Raw genomic sequence first — 22,913 nt, forward strand, 5'->3', positions numbered from 1 at the left:
ACCTAGTTTTTGCACTGGACACTCCGTCTCATGATAGTGAACATTTGTGCCAGGTTACATCAAAATCCCTCTATGCATGAAGAAATACTCAGAAGTTTGTAGACGTTGGCTGCATGCGTGCCAAGGGCGTTCCCATAATACATCCCGTTTTTCAAACAGTTGTATAACAAGAGCTGTCAGTGGACAGCGAGCTCAACTAATTTCAGTGCTTGATAGTATATAAGCAATGAGTAAAACTTTAACGTTACAATAAGCATATTCTAAGTCGAAAAGGGGCCATAATTCAGCCAAAATGCTTGATAGAGTTGCCTCCTCCTTTTTACAGACTTGGGTCATGATGGTAAACAAGTATGCAAAATATGAAAGCAATATCTCAATGGACTTTGAAAACATTTGGGGTGGTACGCAAACTTTAACATTTATTCTAAGTCGAAAAGGGGCCATAATGCGGTCAAAATGCTTGATAGAGTTGCCTCCTCCTTTTTACAGACTGGGGTCAATATGGTAAACAAGTATGCAAAATATGAAAGCAATATCTCAATGGACTTTTGAAAATATTTGGGGTGGTACGCAAACTTTATTTGTGCGACGCTCACGCCGACGCCGGGGCAAGTAGGATAGCTCTCCTATTCTTTGAATAGTTGAGTTTAAACGGGATTATTTCATATCCACTCCATATCTAGTATTTTCACAAATGTGAGCCATGTGATAAAATGTAGATCATGTTGGTTCAAGATAAATGTTGCAGGGTGAGCTCAAATGTCAGAGGTGTTATTTTGAGTTTGTTCAGAAACTTTTTATCTTCTGGAAAGAGTTTCAACTTGCCACAAAAGTAAACCATGGGCAGAACACAACTTTTGGTCCTGTGTGTTCAAGGTCAAGGTCGTTATGTGATGTGATGTCAGATAAACATCATTTCATGTCGGCTCTGTACCTTATGGAAGGTTTTTCACAAATGTCAAAACATGCTAAATACATCTTTAAGTTGTGTTGGTTTTAGGACAATGCCACTTGGTGGGATCCAAGGTCAAATAGGGAATATCTAACATATAGTTTTAAATGTTTGCATTTGTTAAAGGGCAACTTCCAAAACAAGATTTGGCTTTTCCTTCCATCTACATTTTTCGAAGCTAAATTAGTATCTCTTCTGGATAATTCATAGGAATTCAAATACTGTACAGAAAAAATCAAATTTTACATTAATCACTGCCATCAAATACCATATGACCATGAAAATAACAAGCCCATTAAATAGATATTAAAGTATTGTTTTCATATTTTTGATTTTATTTTTTTTATTTTATCATCCATATTAGCATTATACCGCTTAAAATTTCAATAACTCATGAAACACATCAAATTTTGATAAAACGTTTGCGACGGCAGAGGTCTCTGTACTGTAAGGGAACAGCAGTGGGAAAGGAGATTGATAAGTTTTGAGGCAGAATAAATCAATCATGATAACCATTAGGCCTAAAAAAAATTCTGTTTCCGGTAACATGCTAAAAAAAATTAGGGTAGGTAGGTCAGATTTTTTTTTATTAAGTGACTTTTTGGAAATTATTTTTGCATCAAAAAATGAATACAAATAAGGGAGTTATGCCTTGAGAGCATCAGTAAGTTTTCTATCTTCACTTACCATGTCTGAAGCAAAGTGCAGTTTTACAACTTTTTGTTAAAAAGTTGAAAAAAAAAATTCTCCAAGGCCATAAAAACATTTAGGGTCGGGCCAAAAATTCATGGTAGGTCGGGATATCGGAAACAAACAATTTTTTTTACACCTTATATCAAAGAAGACGGAACAACCATCATTATTTCATGCTTCAAATTTATTACATATAATAAATATGGTAAAAGTCTGTTTACAAATGATAAATGGAAAAATACAAGTCAACATCTTAAAAGGTTTATCTTAATTTTACATTGAACACATTACCACAAACTCTGCCTAATGCAAAATGATGAAAGAGAAATAAATTTTTTGTCTTTCTGGTATTATACAGCAAAATCTGCTGTGACGTAATCTGTCTGGACTTAAGATAGCATAAAGTTCTATCCTGTAAAAGCAGAAATTTTCGCGAGAGTTTCATTTTCGCTACATTCGCGAGGACCTACATCTAGCAAAAATTGATCCTTGCGAATCTTGATAAGTTTTGTATTAAATTTTAACATCATAAATTTCAGCCATTTTGGACATCAATAAGGGCGACTTTTCATCTGCTCGTCATGTGCTTGAAAAGCACTGCTTTGTATTTTTAAATCAAGATGCGAGAGTAAAGACATACCAGGTAGGTCGATTTTAATGAATTTGGTAAAGCTTAAAAATTTATCTAATTATTTATATAAATGCCTAAAATATTTACATGGTAGTTTTTTGGCAATTATTCAATTGACATGAACTTTGTGGAATTGTAACGCAGCCATTTATTGGGAGTACAAGAAAAGGCATTACCACCTTTTAAATGCCCTTTCTTTATTTCTGATCGTATAATATTACTTCATTAATATTCATAATTAAGCAATATATCGCATTTGCATATCAATGCAATAACCCCTCTGGAACCACGTCTGCGATCATGCTTACCGATCATGACCGTTTATTGCACTCATAAATCAGATTTAATAAAAAATTAATCATACTATTAATTTCTTGAATTCCATGAAATTTATATGAAATTAAAGCCTATTCAATTAGCTTTAGTTATATATGAGCCACGCCATAAGAAAACCAACATTATAGTGGTTTTGCGACAAGCATGGATCCAGATCAGCCTGCTCATCCGCGCAGTCTGGCAAGGATTCATGCTGTTTGCTGACAGTTTCTCTAATTGCAATAGGCTTTGAAAGCGAACAGCATGGATCCTGACCAGACTGCGCGGATGCGCAGGCTGGTCTGGATCCATGCTGGTCGCAAACACACTTATGTTGGTTTTCTCATGACGTGACTCAAATATAAACCAACCACTTATGGTTTTTACTGTTAATTTTAATGGTATTATTGGCTCATCAGCAGGTTGCTATTGTGAGTATGGAATTAAGTGGTCTTGGCAAAAACATCTATTTTGTGGAAATCTAAATTCATGAATTTTGACCCTTGTTTATAAAAGAAGTGGAAATTTTACTGATTTGTTTAGACTGAATTTCCCCTATTAACTCAATCACGAAAATTAGTCCCCTCCAAAAATTAACAACTTCACAGTATTCTATACCTTTCACCAAGTAAGCTTGTGAAACACTTATTCAAGACAACCACTTTAATTACCTTTCAGTAATCTTATTTCAGAAATGTTAATTTCAAGTTTTTCCTACTTTTTTTTTTTTTTGAAGACAACACAAAGGCCAGTATTAACTTTATATAAGTAAATGTTTCTCTAACATTCTGTTTTATTACCTATTGATTTATAAAATCAAAAACACCAAAACAGCAACATAAATGTATATACAAAGACTTAAAAGAATGAACACAATATAACATCTCTTCTTAAAGAAATCTCTCATTTTTTGCATCTACTCCAATCCAAGCATACATACACTGCAACTTATTCTTTGGAAACACTTCATGATTTTAATCCTTCTTTCCTGTTCACATAAATTCTGGACTGATTCACTATCAAACCTGCATTGACCTTTAGCCTGCTGGCGGGGCACATCCGTGCAGGTTGATCATGGTCTGCACTTTTCGCAATTCAGTCAGTAAATTTTCAATGAACAACCCTTCAATAAATAAATGGTATTGCCCAAATTGAATGATGGACCAGTCCACTTTAGAAACATAGCAAGCTAAAGGTTAAGCAGCCTTCCAAGAGAATGACATAAAGGGGCTGCTGAAGGCAGTTGTGGTTGAAACAATGAAACTTTATGCTAATTAAATTGAATGATTTCACAATATGCATATATAAATAGGAATCCATCTTCTGTATGTACTCTAAATGCACCTGCACTTTTGCAATGAACACAATAGCTAAAAATTATGATCCTAGATGGTGTAAAAGTTGGCATCAAGTTTCTGACTGGGGTACTAAATTTTCTTGCATCTTTTTTATCAAGTCCAAAACTTTTGTATCTTTAAGCTGTTCCTCTGTCTGTGTGGTCTGAAATGTTAAGGGAATAAAATTCATAGTTGGTATAATGTTATTCTACAGTTCAGTAAAAAAGACACCGACTCCATGTTTATAGTGGTTAAATATAGCATCAGACCCGATAGTCTGGTAGTAGGTTAAAATCTGATCCAAGTCAATGTTTTGATGCTTTTTTCTTACTTTGTTTGGTTTTAAGTCACATCAACATAATTTAGGTCAACTGCAACTTTCCAGCTTAAATAGCAGAGGGCCTATACACAATAAACTTTTAAAAGGCACAAACTCAGAAGCATCAATCTTGTGCAATCATGCAGGATGTCTCCTCACATGTGACCCAAGCAGGGCTTCAACCCAGAGTTTAAGTACAAGTGATTTGCAGTCAGCAACCTTAACCAGCGTGAGGCCCTGCAGCAAATTCTAAATATTAAAACAGATATATTTGAATAGAACATTAACACTTATTAGCTCAGCATTAAAAAAAAAGACTGATATTTTTTTTTATATTAAACTCCATATAAATGTTTTTGTTTTAATTGGGTTTAAGGTCACAACCGCAAAATTACAGGTCATATGGTGGCTTTCTAGCTTTTGATGTTTGAGAAAGACCCCGGATTCCCCTCTAGGCATTAGTTCATTACGAACAGGCATCTATGTAGAACCACTGACCCTCTGTAAGCCAGCTGGAAGCCTTCCTCACATGAAGAGTTCTACACCTCAAGTGAGGTTCGAACCCACATCGGTGAAGGGCAAGTGATTTGAAGTCAGCAACCTTAATAGCTCGGCCACGGAGGCCCCTCCTCTTACCTGGTATTTATCTATGATTTGTTCTGCAGCCCAAACAGCATATTTACTGTTACTATTCTTCTCTTTCTGGTTTTTAGAATGCCCTGTTGCTAGGTTACTGGCCGTCTGAAAATATTTAGATTTGAAAATAAGCAAAGGCAAAAATGTGAGCACAAATAAAAACCCAAAGTCTGAACTTGTCTGCATAACATTGCATTCAATATCTAGCAAAGATAAATATAGATCTATAACATTCGAATTTAAATTGCTGAAGGTTGCCAGGTGATGAGTGAAATACTGAAGCTACAAGGGTTCAAGAAATTACAGAGTATCATATGCATGGACTACATGCACTGCTCGAGTGAGCCGGGGCATGCAAGTCAGCTGTGTCCTTCTAGGTAAATGTGTATCACTGCTCAAAGACATGCTTAAAAATTCTTCAAACAAACTGAATAAAATTAATAATCACTAGTCTCAAGATCTGATCATCGCTTGCTACTTTTTGCCGTTACTTGCTCAAGTGATAATTCATATGAAATATGTCAATCTAGTAGCAAATGGATACACTGGATAACAGCAACTTGTAATTCTTTCTGATATTTTTGGTATTGATACTTTTGCCATTCATAGCAAAAATGTATACAGGTATAATCCTGCAATTGAATTATAACAGGGCTATTATAACAGTAGGGATGCTGTATTTAGCTTGAGTAGGTTTTGCCACATCGAATCTCATGAGATGCGCAAGCAACCAGTGTGATCCATCCTTGCAAAATCTACAAAATCTGTTGTTCTGACCCCTTTATTATACACCTTAATATTTTCGTTTGTTGTTTTGTTATCGAAAGAAATCTTTAATAATTTATTCATACAACTGTGTGAGGTCATGTATATTAAATGAAAGTAGGTCTGACAAACATACATTACAAAAGGTACATTATTGAATTTTTTTCTGCATGTTCATATTTACTTGCAAAAACAAGCTCTATTTTGACACAATTTTTATAGGTATATAATAAACAAGAGCTGTCCGTAAGACAGCCAAGCTTGACTATTCGAAATATTGTCCCAGAAGCAGGAAAATATTACCCAAAATGTTAAAATATCAGAAGAGTTTTAAGTTCAAAAGGGGACATTATTTAACCAAAATGCATATCAGAGTTATAAGACTTGATGCTAACAACTAGTTTTATAACCCCGAAGGCACATGTGAAGTTTCAATTCAATATCTGCATTAGTAATGGAGATAGTAACTTGCATGTAATACTTTAACCAGAATTTTGTAAGTCCAAAAAGGGGCATAATTTGCCCAAAATACATGTCAGAGTTATAGGACTTGACCCAGTGAGGTTGGTAATTGGTCTAGAAAATGAAAAAATAAGTTTCAAATCTATATGCCTTTAAGTAATAGCTGTATGTACTTGTATGCAAAACTTAAAATTTAACCAGGATTTTCTAAGTCCAAAGGGGGCATAATTTGGCCAAAATGCAGGTCAGAGTTATGGGACTTGATGCTATCAACTAGTTTTATAACTCCAAAGACACATGTGAAGTTTCAATTCAATATCTGCATTAGTTTTGGAGGTAGTAACTTGCATGTAAAACTTTAACCAGAATTTTTTAAGTCCAAAAAGGGGCATAATTTGCCCAAAATACATGTTAGAGTTATAGGACTTGACCCAGTGAGATTGGTAATTGATCTAGAAAATGAAAAAATAAGTTTCAAATCTATATGCCTTTTAGTAATAGCTGTATGTACTTGCACGCAAAACTTTAACCAGGATTTCCTAAGTCCAAAAAGGGGGCATAACTGGCTAAAATGCAGGTCAGAGTTATGGGACTTGATGCTATCAATTAGTTTTATAACCCCGAAGACACATGTGAAGTTTCAATTCAATATCTGCATTAGTTTTGGAGATAGTAACTTGCATGTAAAACTTTAACCAGGATTTTCTAAGTCCAAAAGGGGGCATAATTTGCTCAAAATACAAGTCAGAGTTATGGAACTTGGCCCAGTGAGGTTGGTAATTGAACTAGAAAAAGAAAAAGTAAGTTTCAAAGCTACTGTGAAATCATTAATATTCGTGGGGGACTAATTTTCGTGGATTTCGTGGTTGAGTCAATCAACAAAATTTAATCCCAACGATCAAGTAAAATTCCCATTAATTTTATGTTGAAAAGTTGAAATCCACGAATTCATATCCTCACGAAATTGACGTTTTGACCAAAACCACGAAATTTCATGCCCACGAAATTAAATGATTTTACAGTATATGCCTTTAAATGATAGCTGTATGTACTTGCATGCAAAACTTTAACCAAGGTGTGACGCCGACGCCGACGCCAGGGTAAGTAGAATAGCTAGACTATTCTTTGAATAGTCAAGCTAAAAATGATAACTTCTTACCAAAAGCAGACCAAACTGCGCTCGCATGTTATTTGGGTTCAATTTACACGCCTGAGCAAAATAAGATCTGGCAGTCTCCAGGTTCTCTGACCCACCTTGTGTGTATTTAATCTGAAATAGGAAATATTGATCAAATTATCCTGCAAATTGCAAACACAATGATACATTCCGAATTTTTTTCCAAAGCTATACTTTGCAATAGATGCATTGCTTATTTGTGCAGGATTTCAGTTAAATATTCTCCAACTGCGTTATTTCCCTACAAAACTATCCTTTTCTTGACAACCTGTGGTGCCATTAGTAATTTGTACTAATTTTTTTATTCCCTTGGTTTGCCTTACAAGGAACTAAATTTCATGTCCAAACAGCTTTATTTCTACTTTGGATTAATGACCAGATGTTTTAGGTTGGACAGGAAAGAATGTTTTCCATCATACTTGTATTATCATTTAATTTTGTGGGCATCAAATTTCATTTGTTTTGGCCAAAGAGACTGTTGGGATATGAATTTGTGGATTTCAACTTGAAAAGATTATATGCTTAGGGAATTTGTATGTTTGATAGGAGTTAATTTTTAGACTGACAACCACAAATTCCTAGAAAATTATTCCCTCGTGAATATTAATGCTTTTACAGAATGTTTATGAGATGACTGGTGAATCACTTGGTTAATTTTTGTTATCAATTTCTAATATGCTTTATATAAATCTAACCAAACCAAACTAGAGCTATCACTGAAAGTGATTCTCCGCAATATCAAATTGTCAGATATAACAATGGCGCTCCATACGACTGATCCTGAACAAAACTGTCTAGCATATCAACACTTCATGGTGATCACATATATGTCAGAAGGTTCAATGGAATCCATCTAAAACTTTGCAAGTCGTTTGCTCCACAACCTGTTTTCATAAGTGACTGACAAAGCATATGATCTCAAGAAAACTCATACAGATTAAACTTTAAACTTATTTTTGAAGGTAAATAAAATATAAATTGTAGAATATATTTTTCAACCCCAACCACTCCGCCACCAGGTATTCAAATGTAATGCTTATGAATATCACTAGTTTCATAATATACCAATATTTACCTCTGCAAATTTTTGATGATAAAGATGGTTATGTGGATTTGACATGATGAGTTCCTCCATACAGAAAGCTGCCTTGTTATAGTCCTGGAACAGTAAATACAGGTCACATAACTCCATCCACGCATCAAAATCTGTCATAAACCTGAAACACAGTAAATATAGGTCACATAACTCCATCCACGCATCAAAATCTGTCATAAACTGAAACACAGTAAATATAGGTAACATAACTCCATCCATGCATCAATATCTGTCATAAACCTGAAACACAGTAAATATAGGTCACAAAACTCCATCCACGCATCAAAGTCTGTCATATACCTGAAAAACCTGAAACACAGTAAATATAGGTCACATAACTCCATCCACTCGTCAAAATCTGTCATAAACCTGAAACACAGTAAATACAGGTCACATTACTCCATCAACGCGTCAAAATCTGTCATAAACCTGAAACACAGTAAATACAGGTCACATAACTCGATCCACACGTCAAAATCTGTCATAAACCTAAAACATAGTAAATTTAGGTCACATAACTCCATCCACGCGTCAAAATCTGTCATAAACCTGAAACACAGTAAATACAGGTCACATTACTCCATCAACGCGTCAAAATCTGTCATAAACCTGAAACACAGTAAATACAGGTCACATAACTCCATCCACACGTCAAAATCTGTCATAAACCTAAAACACAGTAAATTTAGGTCACATAACTCCATCCACACGTCAAAATCTGTCATAAACCTGAAACACAGTAAATACAGGTCACATTACTCCATCAACGCGTCAAAATCTTTCATAAACCTGAAACACAGTAAATACAGGTCACATAACTCCATCCACGCGTCAAAATCTGTCATAAACCTGAAACACAGTAAATACAGGTCACATTACTCCATCAACGCGTCAAAATCTGTCATAAACCTGAAACACAGTAAATACAGGTCACATAACTCGATCCACACGTCAAAATCTGTCATAAACCTAAAACATAGTAAATTTAGGTCACATAACTCCATCCACGCGTCAAAATCTGTCATAAACCTGAAACACAGTAAATACAGGTCACATTACTCCATCAACGCGTCAAAATCTGTCATAAACCTGAAACACAGTAAATATAGGTCACATAACTCCATCCACTTGTCAAAATCTGTCATAAACCAAAAACACAGTAAATTTAGGTCACATAACTCTATCTACACGTCAAAATCTGTCATAAACCTGAAACACAGTAAATACAGGTCACATTACTCCATCAACGCGTCAAAATCTTTCATAAACCTGAAACACAGTAAATACAGGTCACATAACTCCATCCACGCGTCAAAATCTGTCATAAACCTGAAACACAGTAAATACAGGTCACATTACTCCATCAACGCGTCAAAATCTGTCATAAACCTGAAACACAGTAAATACAGGTCACATAACTCCATCCACATATCAAAATCTGTCATAAACCTGAAACACAGAAATATAGGTCACATAACTCCATCCACATATCAAAATCTGTCATAAACCTGAAACACAGAAATATAGGTCACATAACTCCATCCGCACATCAAAATCTGTCATAAACCTGAAACACAGTAAATACAGGTCACATAACTCCATCCACGCGTCAAAATCTGTCGTAAACCTGAAACACAGTAAATACAGGTCACATAACTCCATCCACGTATCAATATCCGTCATAAACCTGAAACACAGTAAATACAGGACACATAACTCCATCCACGCATCAAAAGCTGTCATAAACAGACAAAATTTTAATACTGACTGGCTGTATGAATCTGGTAGAGCACCATTTTACATCAGAACCAAGTTACTCAAGAACTCTAAAATGAAGTCTCTATCCACTTGATAAGTTGTGTAGTGGGTAAGTTTGTTCTTTTGTGTGAATGGGTAATTTTGTGCCATGGAAATACCTGTAAATTTTGTGAATTTTTGTGAATGGGGCATATTCTCAAAACTTATAACCATATTAAATTTACCTGTAAAATCATTGCTAGTAGGTCATTGCAGATAAAATATAGTCTACCATTCCATTGACCAGTATGGAAACAGTGAAGGATAAATTGTTTGGAAACTATCAATATTGCTTATTTGAAGTCTAGTTTGAAAACTAGTTTTGAATTTACCAAAACAGCATCTAAATCTGTCAGGCTAGGTCATGCTTGCATATTTTTTGTTTATATTTTTGTTTAGTTTTTAACAATAAAGTTTCCTTTACAATTTTTTAATTTAGAGACCAATATCAAAATTTCAATTACTATGCATTACATTGAGGCTAAGCTTTTCGGAAGTCACAATGCTTGATGATGGCTGTGTTCTTCGGACATTGCCTCAGAGATGGGTCTTTTCTGTGGTCAAAATGACTGACCTTTCCCACAATGGCCTAAGAGGTGGAGCTTTTCTGAGCTCTGCTGCTTCAGTTGTTTTGCTAGTTTCAGACATTACCCATGAGACCATTGTGGTGCAACACTGAAACAGTCATTGTTCTGACAACTACCATCAGTGGATGATTCTTATAAAATTGAATGAACTAAATGAACTGAAATGCATACACTTGTAATTATTTTAATAGAACTATTTCGACTTTTTAAAAAGACTTTTCAGTTACTTTCTTTTTACTTTGCATTAAGCAGGGTTTTCCTTCAATAAAGAGACATCAGTTACCTCCCTTGCACTGTTTCTAATAAACAGGAAAAAAAATTAAACTTCAAAGTAAATGACAATTATTTATACTTACATTTCTAAATATTTATTGAGAGATTCTATTGCACCTAAAACATCATTCTTCTCTTTCAATATGGCAATTTGTCGCTTTCTGGCAAACTGAAAAGATAAACAGCTTAAGGTAGTTTGTTTGTTTTGGGTTTAACGCCATTTTTCAACAGTATTTCAGTCATGTAACAGCGGGCAGTTAACCTAACCAGTGTTCCTGGATTCTGTACCAGTACAAACCTGTTCCCCTTAGGTAACTGCCAGCTTTCCCACATGAATCAGAGGTGGAGGACTAATGATTTCAGACACAATGTCCTTTATCAAATAGTCACGGAGAACATACGCCCCGCCTAAGGATCAAACTCGTGACCCTGTGATCCGTAGACCAACACTCTATCTACTGAGCTAAGCGGGCCGGCTAGCTTAAGGAAGTAGACCTGTAATTCCATCTGGCAATTTCCGCATTGAAACATATCCTCGTTTTGGAAATTCAGTACTGTAGCTCAATGCGCACATAACTTTCCGTAAAAACTGGAAAACGCCAAAATATGGAGAAACTTAATTTGCAAGTTTTTCATTACAGGTCCACCACCTTAACCCTTACCCTGCTAAATTTCTATAATGAACTGGTCCATCAAATCTGGGCAGTACCATTTATTATTCGAAGGGGTGTTCACTGAAAATTTACTGGCTGAATACCGAACAGTGCAGACCATGATCAGCCTGCACGAATGTGCAGGCTGATCATGGTCTGCACTGGTCGCAAAGGCAGAATCACTTGCTGCCAGAAGGCTGAAGGTTAAATTAGGTAACTCGAGTAGCAGACAACGTGCTCACACCAATGAGATACGGACATAACCCTAGATTTTTTTCCAAGTAAATCATCATGACAAAATGCTTACTAGAATTTGCAACTTTTGACCCACTGAATGCAATATTTTTGCTCTGTCTATTATACATGTACTGTATGAGCTGAATGATAATTGGTTGGTTTTGAACCACACTTTTCCAGCTTTAGATGGTAGAGGAAGACCCCAGTTGCCCCATGCGCATTATTTCAGGCATAAACTAGCACCCGAGCAGAATCGCTGTTTGTAAGTTAATTGGATGGCTTCCTAACATTCAGAATTCTACACCTCGAGCAAGCTTTTGAACCAACATCTGAGAGAGGTAAGTGATTCTATGCCAAGAACCATAACCATTCTCTAACTGTAGCCAAAGATGAAAGAACAAGGCTGAAGAATTTGAGGCAATAAGAAAACTTACCATATTAGTACTGTCTTCTTCCAGAATTTTCTCATACTGTTCAGTTGCTTTCTCATACCTGAAGAGATCACAAGATTATTCACATTTACTAGTATTCATGATCTACTGTGATTCTGTGAAATCATTAATTTTCACCAGATACTTATATGCAGATTTTATAGTTGTTTAAAACCACAAAATTAAATCCTAACCAACAATATTAGTGAAATTCCTGTTTAATTAATGTTCAAAAAGAGTGCCAGACTGTCACAAAATACGCCCATCATCAAACTTGGCCTAATACAATGGGCATAATCCAAGACCGCCTGGGCCGATTCGGCTTGTTATCAAACTTGGTCGAGATATTATGCCCATAAACACTGTCGGCAAGTTTGGTGAAGATTGGATGAAAACTGTTTGACTTAAGAGACCGGACAAGGCTAAATTCAGTATTTTTTAAATAATTCAAGGCCCATAATCCAGGAGTGCCTGGGGCGATTTGACTGGTTATCAAACTTTGACGAGATATTATGCCCACAAACATTGTCAGCAAGTTTGGTGAAGATCGGATGAAACTGTTAGACTTAGAGTAGAGACCGTACCATAGCTATTCGAATATTTCGATTTTTCAAAATAAAGTGGTTTTTACAAGTGCACCGGTTACGATTAAAAAACGTAAACAATGGACTCTGTCTATGAATCTTTGGAATGAATGAATGGCAGTCGATCTCAGTCATAATACTGACTGACATAGAATGCGAATGACTCCATGTGTTGCAGAAAGGTATTTAGTTGGTAACTGCAATTTCCTATCAGTTGAAATCCTCTTAAAACTGGTAAAATAATTGCTTATATTTAGACAAAGCTCACCCTCTTTGCCGTTCGCCAGCTGCTAAAAGGGCAAATATAAAATATTCAGTGTGAGTTATATTTCACTGGTACTACCAGTTAGTAAGTTCATACTCTAAACAACACGTCAGAGAAATTTGGGCAGTTTTGACCGATTTAAATGGCAGCATTAGATTATATTTTTTCTTTACACGAAAATTGCCGTTAGGTAACAAAGCGAAAAAATACGCCAATAATCCGGAGTTCACCGATTATGCATGTTATTGTCACAAAATTGTTCCAGTTCACATAATGTAATAGGTGCACTTAAACTGCATAGCTATTAGCTACTGCAGTTATAGGGAAGTGGTAAAGTGTCTGCCTTAGGTGTGAGAGGTCCTTGGTTCAAGTCCTGAAAATATTCACTATATTATGTCCCTTTGATGTTTCTGCTCTCCATGTTCAAGAAGAGTTTCATTTCCTTGATCACAAAATTTTCTTTCATATGAAAATATTAAATGCTCATAACTCTACACTTCTGGTTAAAATATTGTCTATATATCTATTTTTTGAGAAATATATGGACACTTGCCTTCATTTCAAAGCTTTTTAACTTCAAACCTATGATTTGAAAAACTTAGGTACTATCTCTACTTAGAGAGCGGACAAGGCTAAATTTGCTGTCTTTCGAGTAATTCAAGGGCCATAATCCAAGACTGCCTGGGGCCATTCGGCTCGTTATCAAACTTGGTCGAGATATTATGCCCAAAAACACTGTCAGAAAGTTTGGTGAAGATCGCATGAAAACTGTTTGACTTAGAGAGTGGACAAGGCCAAAGTGGCATTTTATTAGCCATTGGCTACAATGACTAATGGTAGAGCGGGCCCTGGATACAACATACCTAAAGGGTGTTTTACTATTTCCATTGTGTTTAATTTGTAAAGTTTAAATCACAGATCGAGAGTTTGCTTTGCTGTAAGGGTTAGCTCCCTGCATGCTTTCCCTTTACAAACAGAACAATAGCTGTCAGAGCAGACATAGCGCTCAAATAGTTCGATGCTGGACAGAGAAACAAGGCATACTTGTGGAAACTAGAGCTGTCAATGGAGTGATTAATAGCCCCACATAATTGCAAGTCAATTGAAGTCTTGTACGCAGTATATGAATTGAGAGGAAAAATTCAACTAATAAGAGAAGAAAATTGTGGGTTTTGGGTGACCCAAACCTTTTTCTACCCTAGAAAAAATTTCACACATATGATATCTAAACCATTCAGTTAAAACATGCATCAATTAAAAGTTAAAGGGGCATAATTACAGGAATATTTCCGCCAGAGTAATGGTTATGTAAAGTTAAAATACATTAAACCTGGATGCGGACACCAACTCTCCATATACTTTGTTTAGTCAAGCTAAAAATTTAGGTCATACTGATCAATGTCTTTAAAAGTAAATACATCAGCCTCCTCTTGCAAAAATACAAATATTGAGCAAAATGAATGTTTATTTGATTACATATTCAACACTTTAAGGTTCAATAATTTATATCATAATTCGAATTACAAATGAGCCGTGCCACAAGAAAACCACACAGATAATTTGAGCCATGCCATGAAAAAACCAACATAGTGTGTTTGCGACCAGCATGAATCCAGACCAGCCTGTGCATCTGTGCAGTCTGGTCAGGATCCATGCTGTTTGCTTTTAAAGACTATTGCAATAAGAGAAACTGTTAGCGAACAGCATGGATCCTGACCAGACAGGCTGGTCTGGATTCATGCTGGTCGCAAACCCACTATCTTGGTTTTTTCATGGCACGGCTCAAATTATCTGTGTGGCACTCACCTTCCTAATGCTTCAAAGTACATTCCAAACAACCGTCTCACTCTCATTGAATTTGGGAATTTCCTGTTTAATGATGTAATACATTCCTGAAAATACACAAAAACATTTAAGCGCATACTATAAATTCATTGTGGAAACATATCCTTGTAGTCTGACTCTCTGACATATTAGCAACCCCAGCTTATCACTGATAAACCTCCAGATTAACTGGAAAACTGCAGAAATCTGACCCCAGTCGTAAACTTTTTCATGTAAAATCATCAAATGATAATCAATCAAAACAATATATACATGTTTAAAAAGCTAATAAAATTATCTACAATTTGCATATTTTATTTGTTATTTTATTGCCATATTATCGGATTTATGATCTTGTTATCCAACAGACATATGTAAAATACTTTAGTTAAGAGCCTTCACACTGAGCTTATCTTCATTAAAAGCGAAGGAAAACCCTGTATCATGACACCGCTGAAAGGATTTTTAAAATCACATCAGTTTTAAAAAAGATATGACAGTTTTTTTTTTAAATCTCAATATAATGACAATTTCAAAAAGTTTTTTGTCCTTCAGAAGGCTTCCAGTAAAATTTTCTTTTATTACTGAGTGAATTTAAAGTGCTTAAATCTGCAATTTTGTTACTATGGAAACAATATGCCTGTAATTTTTTTCCAGTCTATGGAACTCAGGACTTATTTCAAAAAATAGATATTGCAAATCTCAAACTTAACACTGAAAACTTTAGCAATGTTGCCTTTTCCTATAAGGAAATGTTGTTTCCCACAAATGAATGCAGGTATGAGAAGTCTCACTTCCGTAAAGAATTTTCATTTCTATACAAGAAATTTCTTGAATAATATATACTGGGAAAAAATTATATTTGCCACTGGGAATGGGACCTTTTGTCAGACCACATATCTGTGGAGAAACTGAACACAAAACTGCACAATCTGTACTTATACATGTTTAACGTGTATCAATTTAAAGGGATTTACCCACACATTTTAGGCGAAAAATAATTTCTCTAAAGATCCATAGAAAGTGAGTACTCTGAAAGTGACTTGTGGTACAAACTTATTGACGTAAGATTTTTCCAAGATATTCTTATGAATAACCAAAAATATTGTGCAGAAGATAGTAAACCGTTGCAACGCTTCTGAAATAATGCATAAAATTATCATTCTTCTGGCTTTTTTACCAATATCTAACTTTTATTTTCACCAACTTCATTTTTCAGTGTCATAATCATATATACATTTTTTGCCATACTTGGAGGAAATGAACATTTTGAAAAATTACACTCAAACTGTGGGCGAGCAGCTTTAAACAACTCCCTCCAATAGTTTTGGTAGACTTACATTGGCCATATCAAAATTCTGACAGTCCAGAGCTGCAACAGTAACTTGTTCTTGAACTGTCCAGACTGAAAGGAAAAATAAAATAGATTCACAGTACATTTTTTTAAATTAGCAACATAAATTTTTAAAAATTACTGTTTCCTCCAGCATATTTACAATATCTAATACTCAACACCAATTTGGCCAAACAAACATACCTGTTTTCTGAGTAACTTGACCCCTCCCCCCAAAACTACTGCAGATATGCAATTTTCTCTTTTCTAATACAGTCAAACTCTGTTCTTTCAAACTCGGATAATTTGAAAACCATTCTTTGCTCAAACCCATCGCCAGGTCCCAGCTGAATGATCCCTATATAATGTATTTTGTGCTGTGGCTTGGGCTATGGATTAACTCAAACAAATCTTGATGGTCCTGTCGAATTCAAGTGAACAAAGTTGTACTGTATTTTTTCTTATTTTTATGTCAAGGAGCAAGTGTCAAAAAACAGTAAATATAATTAGGTAACAAGAGCTGTCAGTGGACAGCGCGCTTGACTATTCTCAGTGCTTGATAGTATATAATATAAGCTAAGAGTAAAACTTTAACATTACAATAAGCATATTCTAAGTCGAAAAGGGGCCATAATTCAGTCAAAATGCTCGATAGAGTTGCCTCCTCCTTTTACAGACTGGGGTCATGATGGTAAACAAGTATGCAAAATATGAAAGCAATATCTCAATGGACCTTGAAAATATTTGGGGTGGTACGCAAACTTAAACATTTATTCCAAGTCAAAAAGGGGCCATAATTCAGTCAAAATGCTCGATAGAGTTGCCTCCATCTTTTTACAGACTGGGGTCAGGATGGTAAACAAAATGCAAAATATGAAAGCAATATCTCAACGGACTTTGAAAATACGTGGGGTGGTACACAAACTTTAACATTTGTGCGACGCTCACGCTTATGCTCACACTGGGGTGAGTAGGATAGCTCCCCTATTCTTCGAATAGTCGAGCTAAAAATCACATATCTTATGAATTCATTTTAACCCTTACCCTGCTAAATTTCTATAATGAACTTGTCCATCTTTCAATTTGGACAGTACCATTAACTGTTAAAAGGGTGCATACCAAAAAAGATACTGAATGAATGATGAACAGTGCAGATCATGATCAGACTGCACAGTTGTGCAGGCTGATCATGATTTAACAAACTAAAGGTAAAAAATATTTACGACTAAAAATTAGAAACTTGTGAAGTCATATCTTTATAGTTTTCTAAAAAAAATCATAAAAAGTAACAATTTTTGCAATATACCAAAGGTGAGTGACCAATTCAATAAGTCCAAAAAGGGGCATAATTTGCCCAAAATACATGTCAGAGTTATGGGACTAGACCCAGTGAGGTCGGTAATTGATCTAGAAAAGGAACAAATAAGTTTCAAATCTATATGCCTTTAAGTAATAGCTGTATGTACTTGCACGCAAAACTTTTAACCAGGATTTTTACGTCCAAAAGGGGGCATAATTTGGCCAAAATACAGGTCAGAGTTATGGGACTTGATGCAATCAACTAGTTTTATAACCCCAAAGACACATGTGAAGTTTCAATTCAATATCTGCACTAGTTTTGGAGATAGTAACTTGCATGTAAAACTTTAACCAGGATTTTCTAAGTCCAAAAGGGGGCATAATTTGCTTAAAATACATATCAGAGTTATGGGACTTGACTCAGTGAGGTTGGTAATTGACCTAGAAAGAAAAAAAAAATAAGTTTCAAAGCTATATGCCTTTAAATGATAATCATATATACTTGCATGTAAAACTTTAACCAAAGCCGATGCCAGTGTGAGTAGAATAGCTAGACTATTCTTTGAATAGTTGGCTAAAAATTAACCTTTAGCCTGCCAAATTTCTAAAATGGACTGGCCTGTCTTTCAATTTGGGCAGCGCCATTTATTATGCAAAGGGGTATTCACCGAAAATTTACTGACTGAATAGCGAACAGTGTAGACCATGATCAGCCTGCACGGATCTTGGTCTGCAATGGTCACAAAGGCAGAATCATATGTCGGCAGCAGGCTAAAGGTTAATCTTGTGAATATTAGCCTGCCACTGCAGCTAAATGGAAAAGCTCAAATATACAGATTGGGTATCTGAGTTCAATGCCCAGGAAAGCCATATGTTCTCTTTGACACTAACACTTTGATAGAAGAGGTTTGCAGTTACTTGTGGAGAGCAGGTTAATACTGTTACAAAATCCAGGAACACTAGTAACAACTAAGTTAGGTTAACAGTAAAACCGCCCAGTCTTAAATAATCTAGATACTGTTTAAAAACAGCGCTACACCCAAAACAACACAAACAAACTTTCAAATATCAATATTTTTACTCTTATTATCGATTGCTGACCCTACAGAAGCTTACCCTCATCTCCTAATTTATGGGCACAGTTAGCCAACACCTGCTTCCACAGTCGTACAACTCTAGCACCATCTCTAATTTGCTCCTCGCGTATTTTCCTCAAAGCATCTCTGGCCTCTACATAAAAAAACAAGAACTGTTTAAAACAAGAGCTGTCCATAAGACAGGCAAGCTTGACTATTCGAAATATTGTCCCAGAAGCAGGAAAATATTACTCAAAAAGGTTAAATATCAAAGGAGTTTTAAGTTCAAAAGGGGGAATAATTTGACCAAAATGCATATCAGTTATGGGACTTGCTGCTATCAACTAGTTTTATAACCCCGAAGGCACATGTGAAGTTTCAATTCAATATCTGCATTAGTTTTGAAGATAGAAACTTGCATGTAAAACTTTAACCAGAATTTTCAAAGTCCAAAAGGGGGCATAATTTGCCCAAAATACATGCCAGAGTTATGGGACTTGACCCAGTGAGGTTGGTAATTGATCTAGAAAAAGAAAAAATAAGTTTCAAATCTATATGCCTTTTAGAAATAGCTGTATGTACTTGCACGCAAAACTTTAACCAGAATTTTCTAAGTCCAAAAGGGGGCATAATTTGGCCAAAATGAAAGTCAGAGTTATCGGACTTGCTGCTATCAACTAGTTTTATAACCCTTAAGACATATGTGAAGTTTCAAATCAATATTTGCATTAGTTTTGGAGATAGTAACTTGCATGTAAAACTTTAACCAAAATTTTCAAAGTCCAAAAGGGGGCATAATTTGCTCAAAATACATGTCAGAGTTATGGGACTTGACCCAGAGAGGTTGGTAATTGACCTAGAAAAAGAAAAAATAAGTTTCAAAGCTATATGCCTTTAATTGATGGCTGTATGTACTTGCATGCAAAAACTTAACCAAGGTGTGACGCCGACGCCAGGGCGAGTAGAATAGCTAGACTATTCTTCGAATAGTCGAGCTAAAAACACATTATGCACCAAGGACTGCCTGTCAAGAGGCAAACAGAAATGTTATTATGTAGAAAGTGGCCAGGGGACAATAGGGGTCTGGCAATCAATATACATGAACTATGATTTACTGTATTACCGGTGTATACATGGGGAAAAGGTATAATTTTAACATGTCTGACACATTGCTGAATAATACTAATTTCACTTAATGATTACATTTTAACTTATCTTTTATATATTATGACTCTCTCAGTCTCTGTGTAAAATCTCAAACTTTAAACCAAAATCAACGTGTTAATCCCATATAAATATTTCTGATGAAACTTTGTAGTTTTGTCTTATGTAGCAACATCTGCCAGGGGCATGTGCAGTCAAAAATCTTAACTTGATTTCTGAAATAGTGTAATATTTATGTCTGAAGTCACTATATGTTCATTGTAAAAAAAACTCCATTTCACCAAAGTGGAAACTGGCAGGTACTTGAAAATACAGCTGTCTGATTGGTCATTTAGAGCCCCTGATGTCATGATAAAGTTATGAATTATGTATGTTGTGGCTATGACCTTTGATCAAATTTGATAGCAATAGTACTAGTAGTGTTCCCTGCAGACTCTAAATGTGCATGGTGCTTCCTCGGAAAAAGACCAGCTTTTGTGCAAGTTTTATTTGGCATAGAAAGGACATTCGTCAAAGCGACATACTGGTGTTGTTTTTCAAAGTATTTCCACGTTGCATCTGAGAATCTTTCATATTCTTTTTTAGCTGTATAGTTTTTACTTAAATGTATTATAGATAACTTGCAGAGTCTCTTGTAATCCTAATTTAAGTATGGCTCTGTATTTATTTTAGTACAGTCATTTTATATTAATGAATAGGCAGTTGGTCAAATCTATATGTAACTGATGAATTTAATGTACCTATATCGCTGATTAAACCCGTTGTTTTTCGTTGTCAGTAAGATTTAGTCTACATTGAAAAGGTACATTGTTGTTACTGAAAATAGGTATCCTGGACTGGAGGAACACCAATCTTTGAGTTTGAATAATGTGTCGGTCGCTAGAATTTGGGGTAATTGGGATCCTGGGACACTGTCGTGACCTGTGTTTTTAAGGACAGCATGGCAGCACTTCAAACGGGGCATGACGCTGCACCATGTTAAAAAGCCTGCAGGAAACGCTAACTAGCATTCAGAAAGTGTTTTAAAACTAAATATCACTGCAAACTTATATTTCAGGTGATGACCTCTAAAACAATATCTAGAGTGAAAACTGGACTAAATGCAGTGTTCACGAAAGACCCTAAAAATTCACAGGACAGTCGGTCTGGTAAACATGAATTTTTTACAGGACCGGATAATATTTTACCAGACTTTTTAATAAATCTGATCTTTAAAACTGGTATTATACATAGTCTATATAGGCAGCATTACACAAATTACATCCTTTAAGTTTATTTCCACGTCATATTAATTGAAACAGATTTCAGACATTAAGTTTTCAGGCTGTAAAAAATCTCCCTGTATACTTGGATTCAGTGTTGTTATATTTTCTGGTACTTTGGAACCATGGAGTCCATTCAACATATGTGCAATAGATCTAGAGTCCCCCTTAAGCCGTTGCTAGGGGGCGTGAGAGATGTTGCACATTTCATTACCTCTCGCGAACAGACTCGGTCAACGAGTCTTTTGTTATTCTTCTTGGTTGCATTCTTTGCTTCCAAAGGATCTTTTAGTAATTTTACAGATTTTATTCATATTCATTTGCTATATCATCGCTGTTTTTTACCCCACAAGTCTATTGTTTGCACCGAATCACGTTGATGTTGACATAAAGAGAATTTCTGGAAATTCCCGTCTGGTTCCCGCGTACATAAATCGAGTACCATCCACGATTAGTACGCATCCAATGATAACGCGCGTTCTTAGAATTGTCGTGACGTCGTGAGGAGTTTCCAATGTTTCTACTTTAAGTACCAATGAAATAGGCGCTTACTAAAATATAGTTTGACATCAGATCAATTTCTCGGGATTCCATTTTACAATTTAATGATGAAAGTCGAACTTTCACGAAATCGTGGAGGACTTTCTTCTTATTTTATCATATTGACCTGCAATTTTTATCGGACACTCGGTCTTGTGAACTTGATATATCATGCAGGACCGGATCAAAATTTACCGGAAATGTCCGACGGTTCGACGGCTTTCGCAACCTCTGTAAATGCCATAATTCCTAAAAGAAAACCCTGAACTTTGCTATCCCACAACTGCTTCAGGTATGAAGTGGAAATCAGCACCCAATTTCATAACTGGGCCTTAGTCAAAATAATTTTTGACGTTCAGAACCTTTTATATTTGTGATGGGCATTCTAAACATCAAAACTTTGAAGGACCAAAATAATGGATGATAAATCACAACTACACTTACACAGTCATGTAAAGTTATTGGTTTTATCATTTAATATGCATATCCGTGTGTATACATGGTATATGTTAATCATGTGCAGTACATACAAAACATTTGCAATTTTGGATATCATTTGACAATCTTTACATTTATATAAATCAATGGGGAATTGAATTCCCTTTTGATACATGTAAGTTTTATTTGAATTTAAGGCCAATTCGTGATATAATCCACATTTAAACCTATAGCATGTAAAGCATCGGCAGCGATGAAAATTTTATCGGAAACTGCTTCCACTATATTGGTCTTTCAAGTGTTTGCCGCCAGTGGGGATATTGCCCATATTATGACAAAAATATCTCAAAATTATTTCTTAAGATCAGGTCATATTAGTTGGACTTAACTGTGTCTATCATCATTTACCTGCCAAACTTGTATGGCTAAGTTTAACTCATACAAATCAGCTGTAAGGATGTTCAGTTTAAGTCTTTCCCAATAAAAGCTTGATACGTTGTTACATTACGAACAGTTTTGGGTACGAATCTATTGTTTACTAAGAATTTAACATGTTTTTCAGCTATGTATAATGAATTGAACACATTTTTGGTATGAAAGAGATCAGACGTTTAGTTTAAAGTACACTATGCAGTATAAGATTCTATTTTAAGATGTAAAGTGTCAAAAATATCGAAATTACCTTCCCAATTTATTTGCCGTGACATTATCGTGCCGAAATAACGCCGGAAACGGTATGAAGCGAGATTTTGTAACGCATGCGTAGA

General features: G+C 35.4%; 1 protein-coding gene across 1 annotated transcript; it reads right to left on the reverse strand.

Annotated features, from left to right (window-relative positions):
• Window positions 1-1,810: 1,810 nt before the first annotated feature.
• LOC123540209 (ER membrane protein complex subunit 2-like) lies at window positions 1,811-22,906 on the reverse strand. Its single transcript, XM_045325040.2, has 10 exons — window positions 22,829-22,906; window positions 18,783-18,896; window positions 16,375-16,439; window positions 15,017-15,102; window positions 12,365-12,422; window positions 11,124-11,209; window positions 8,363-8,504; window positions 7,270-7,380; window positions 4,884-4,988; window positions 1,811-4,091 (listed from the first exon to the last, which is right to left on the reverse strand). Exons 1-10 carry the CDS (start codon window positions 22,851-22,853, stop codon window positions 3,999-4,001), a joined length of 885 nt encoding a protein of 294 aa, XP_045180975.2. The 5' UTR covers window positions 22,854-22,906; the 3' UTR covers window positions 1,811-3,998.
• Window positions 22,907-22,913: the final 7 nt, after the last annotated feature.

Source organism: Mercenaria mercenaria, chromosome 16 (assembly GCF_021730395.1).
Source record: "Mercenaria mercenaria strain notata chromosome 16, MADL_Memer_1, whole genome shotgun sequence".
NCBI lineage: Eukaryota > Metazoa > Mollusca > Bivalvia > Venerida > Veneridae > Mercenaria > Mercenaria mercenaria.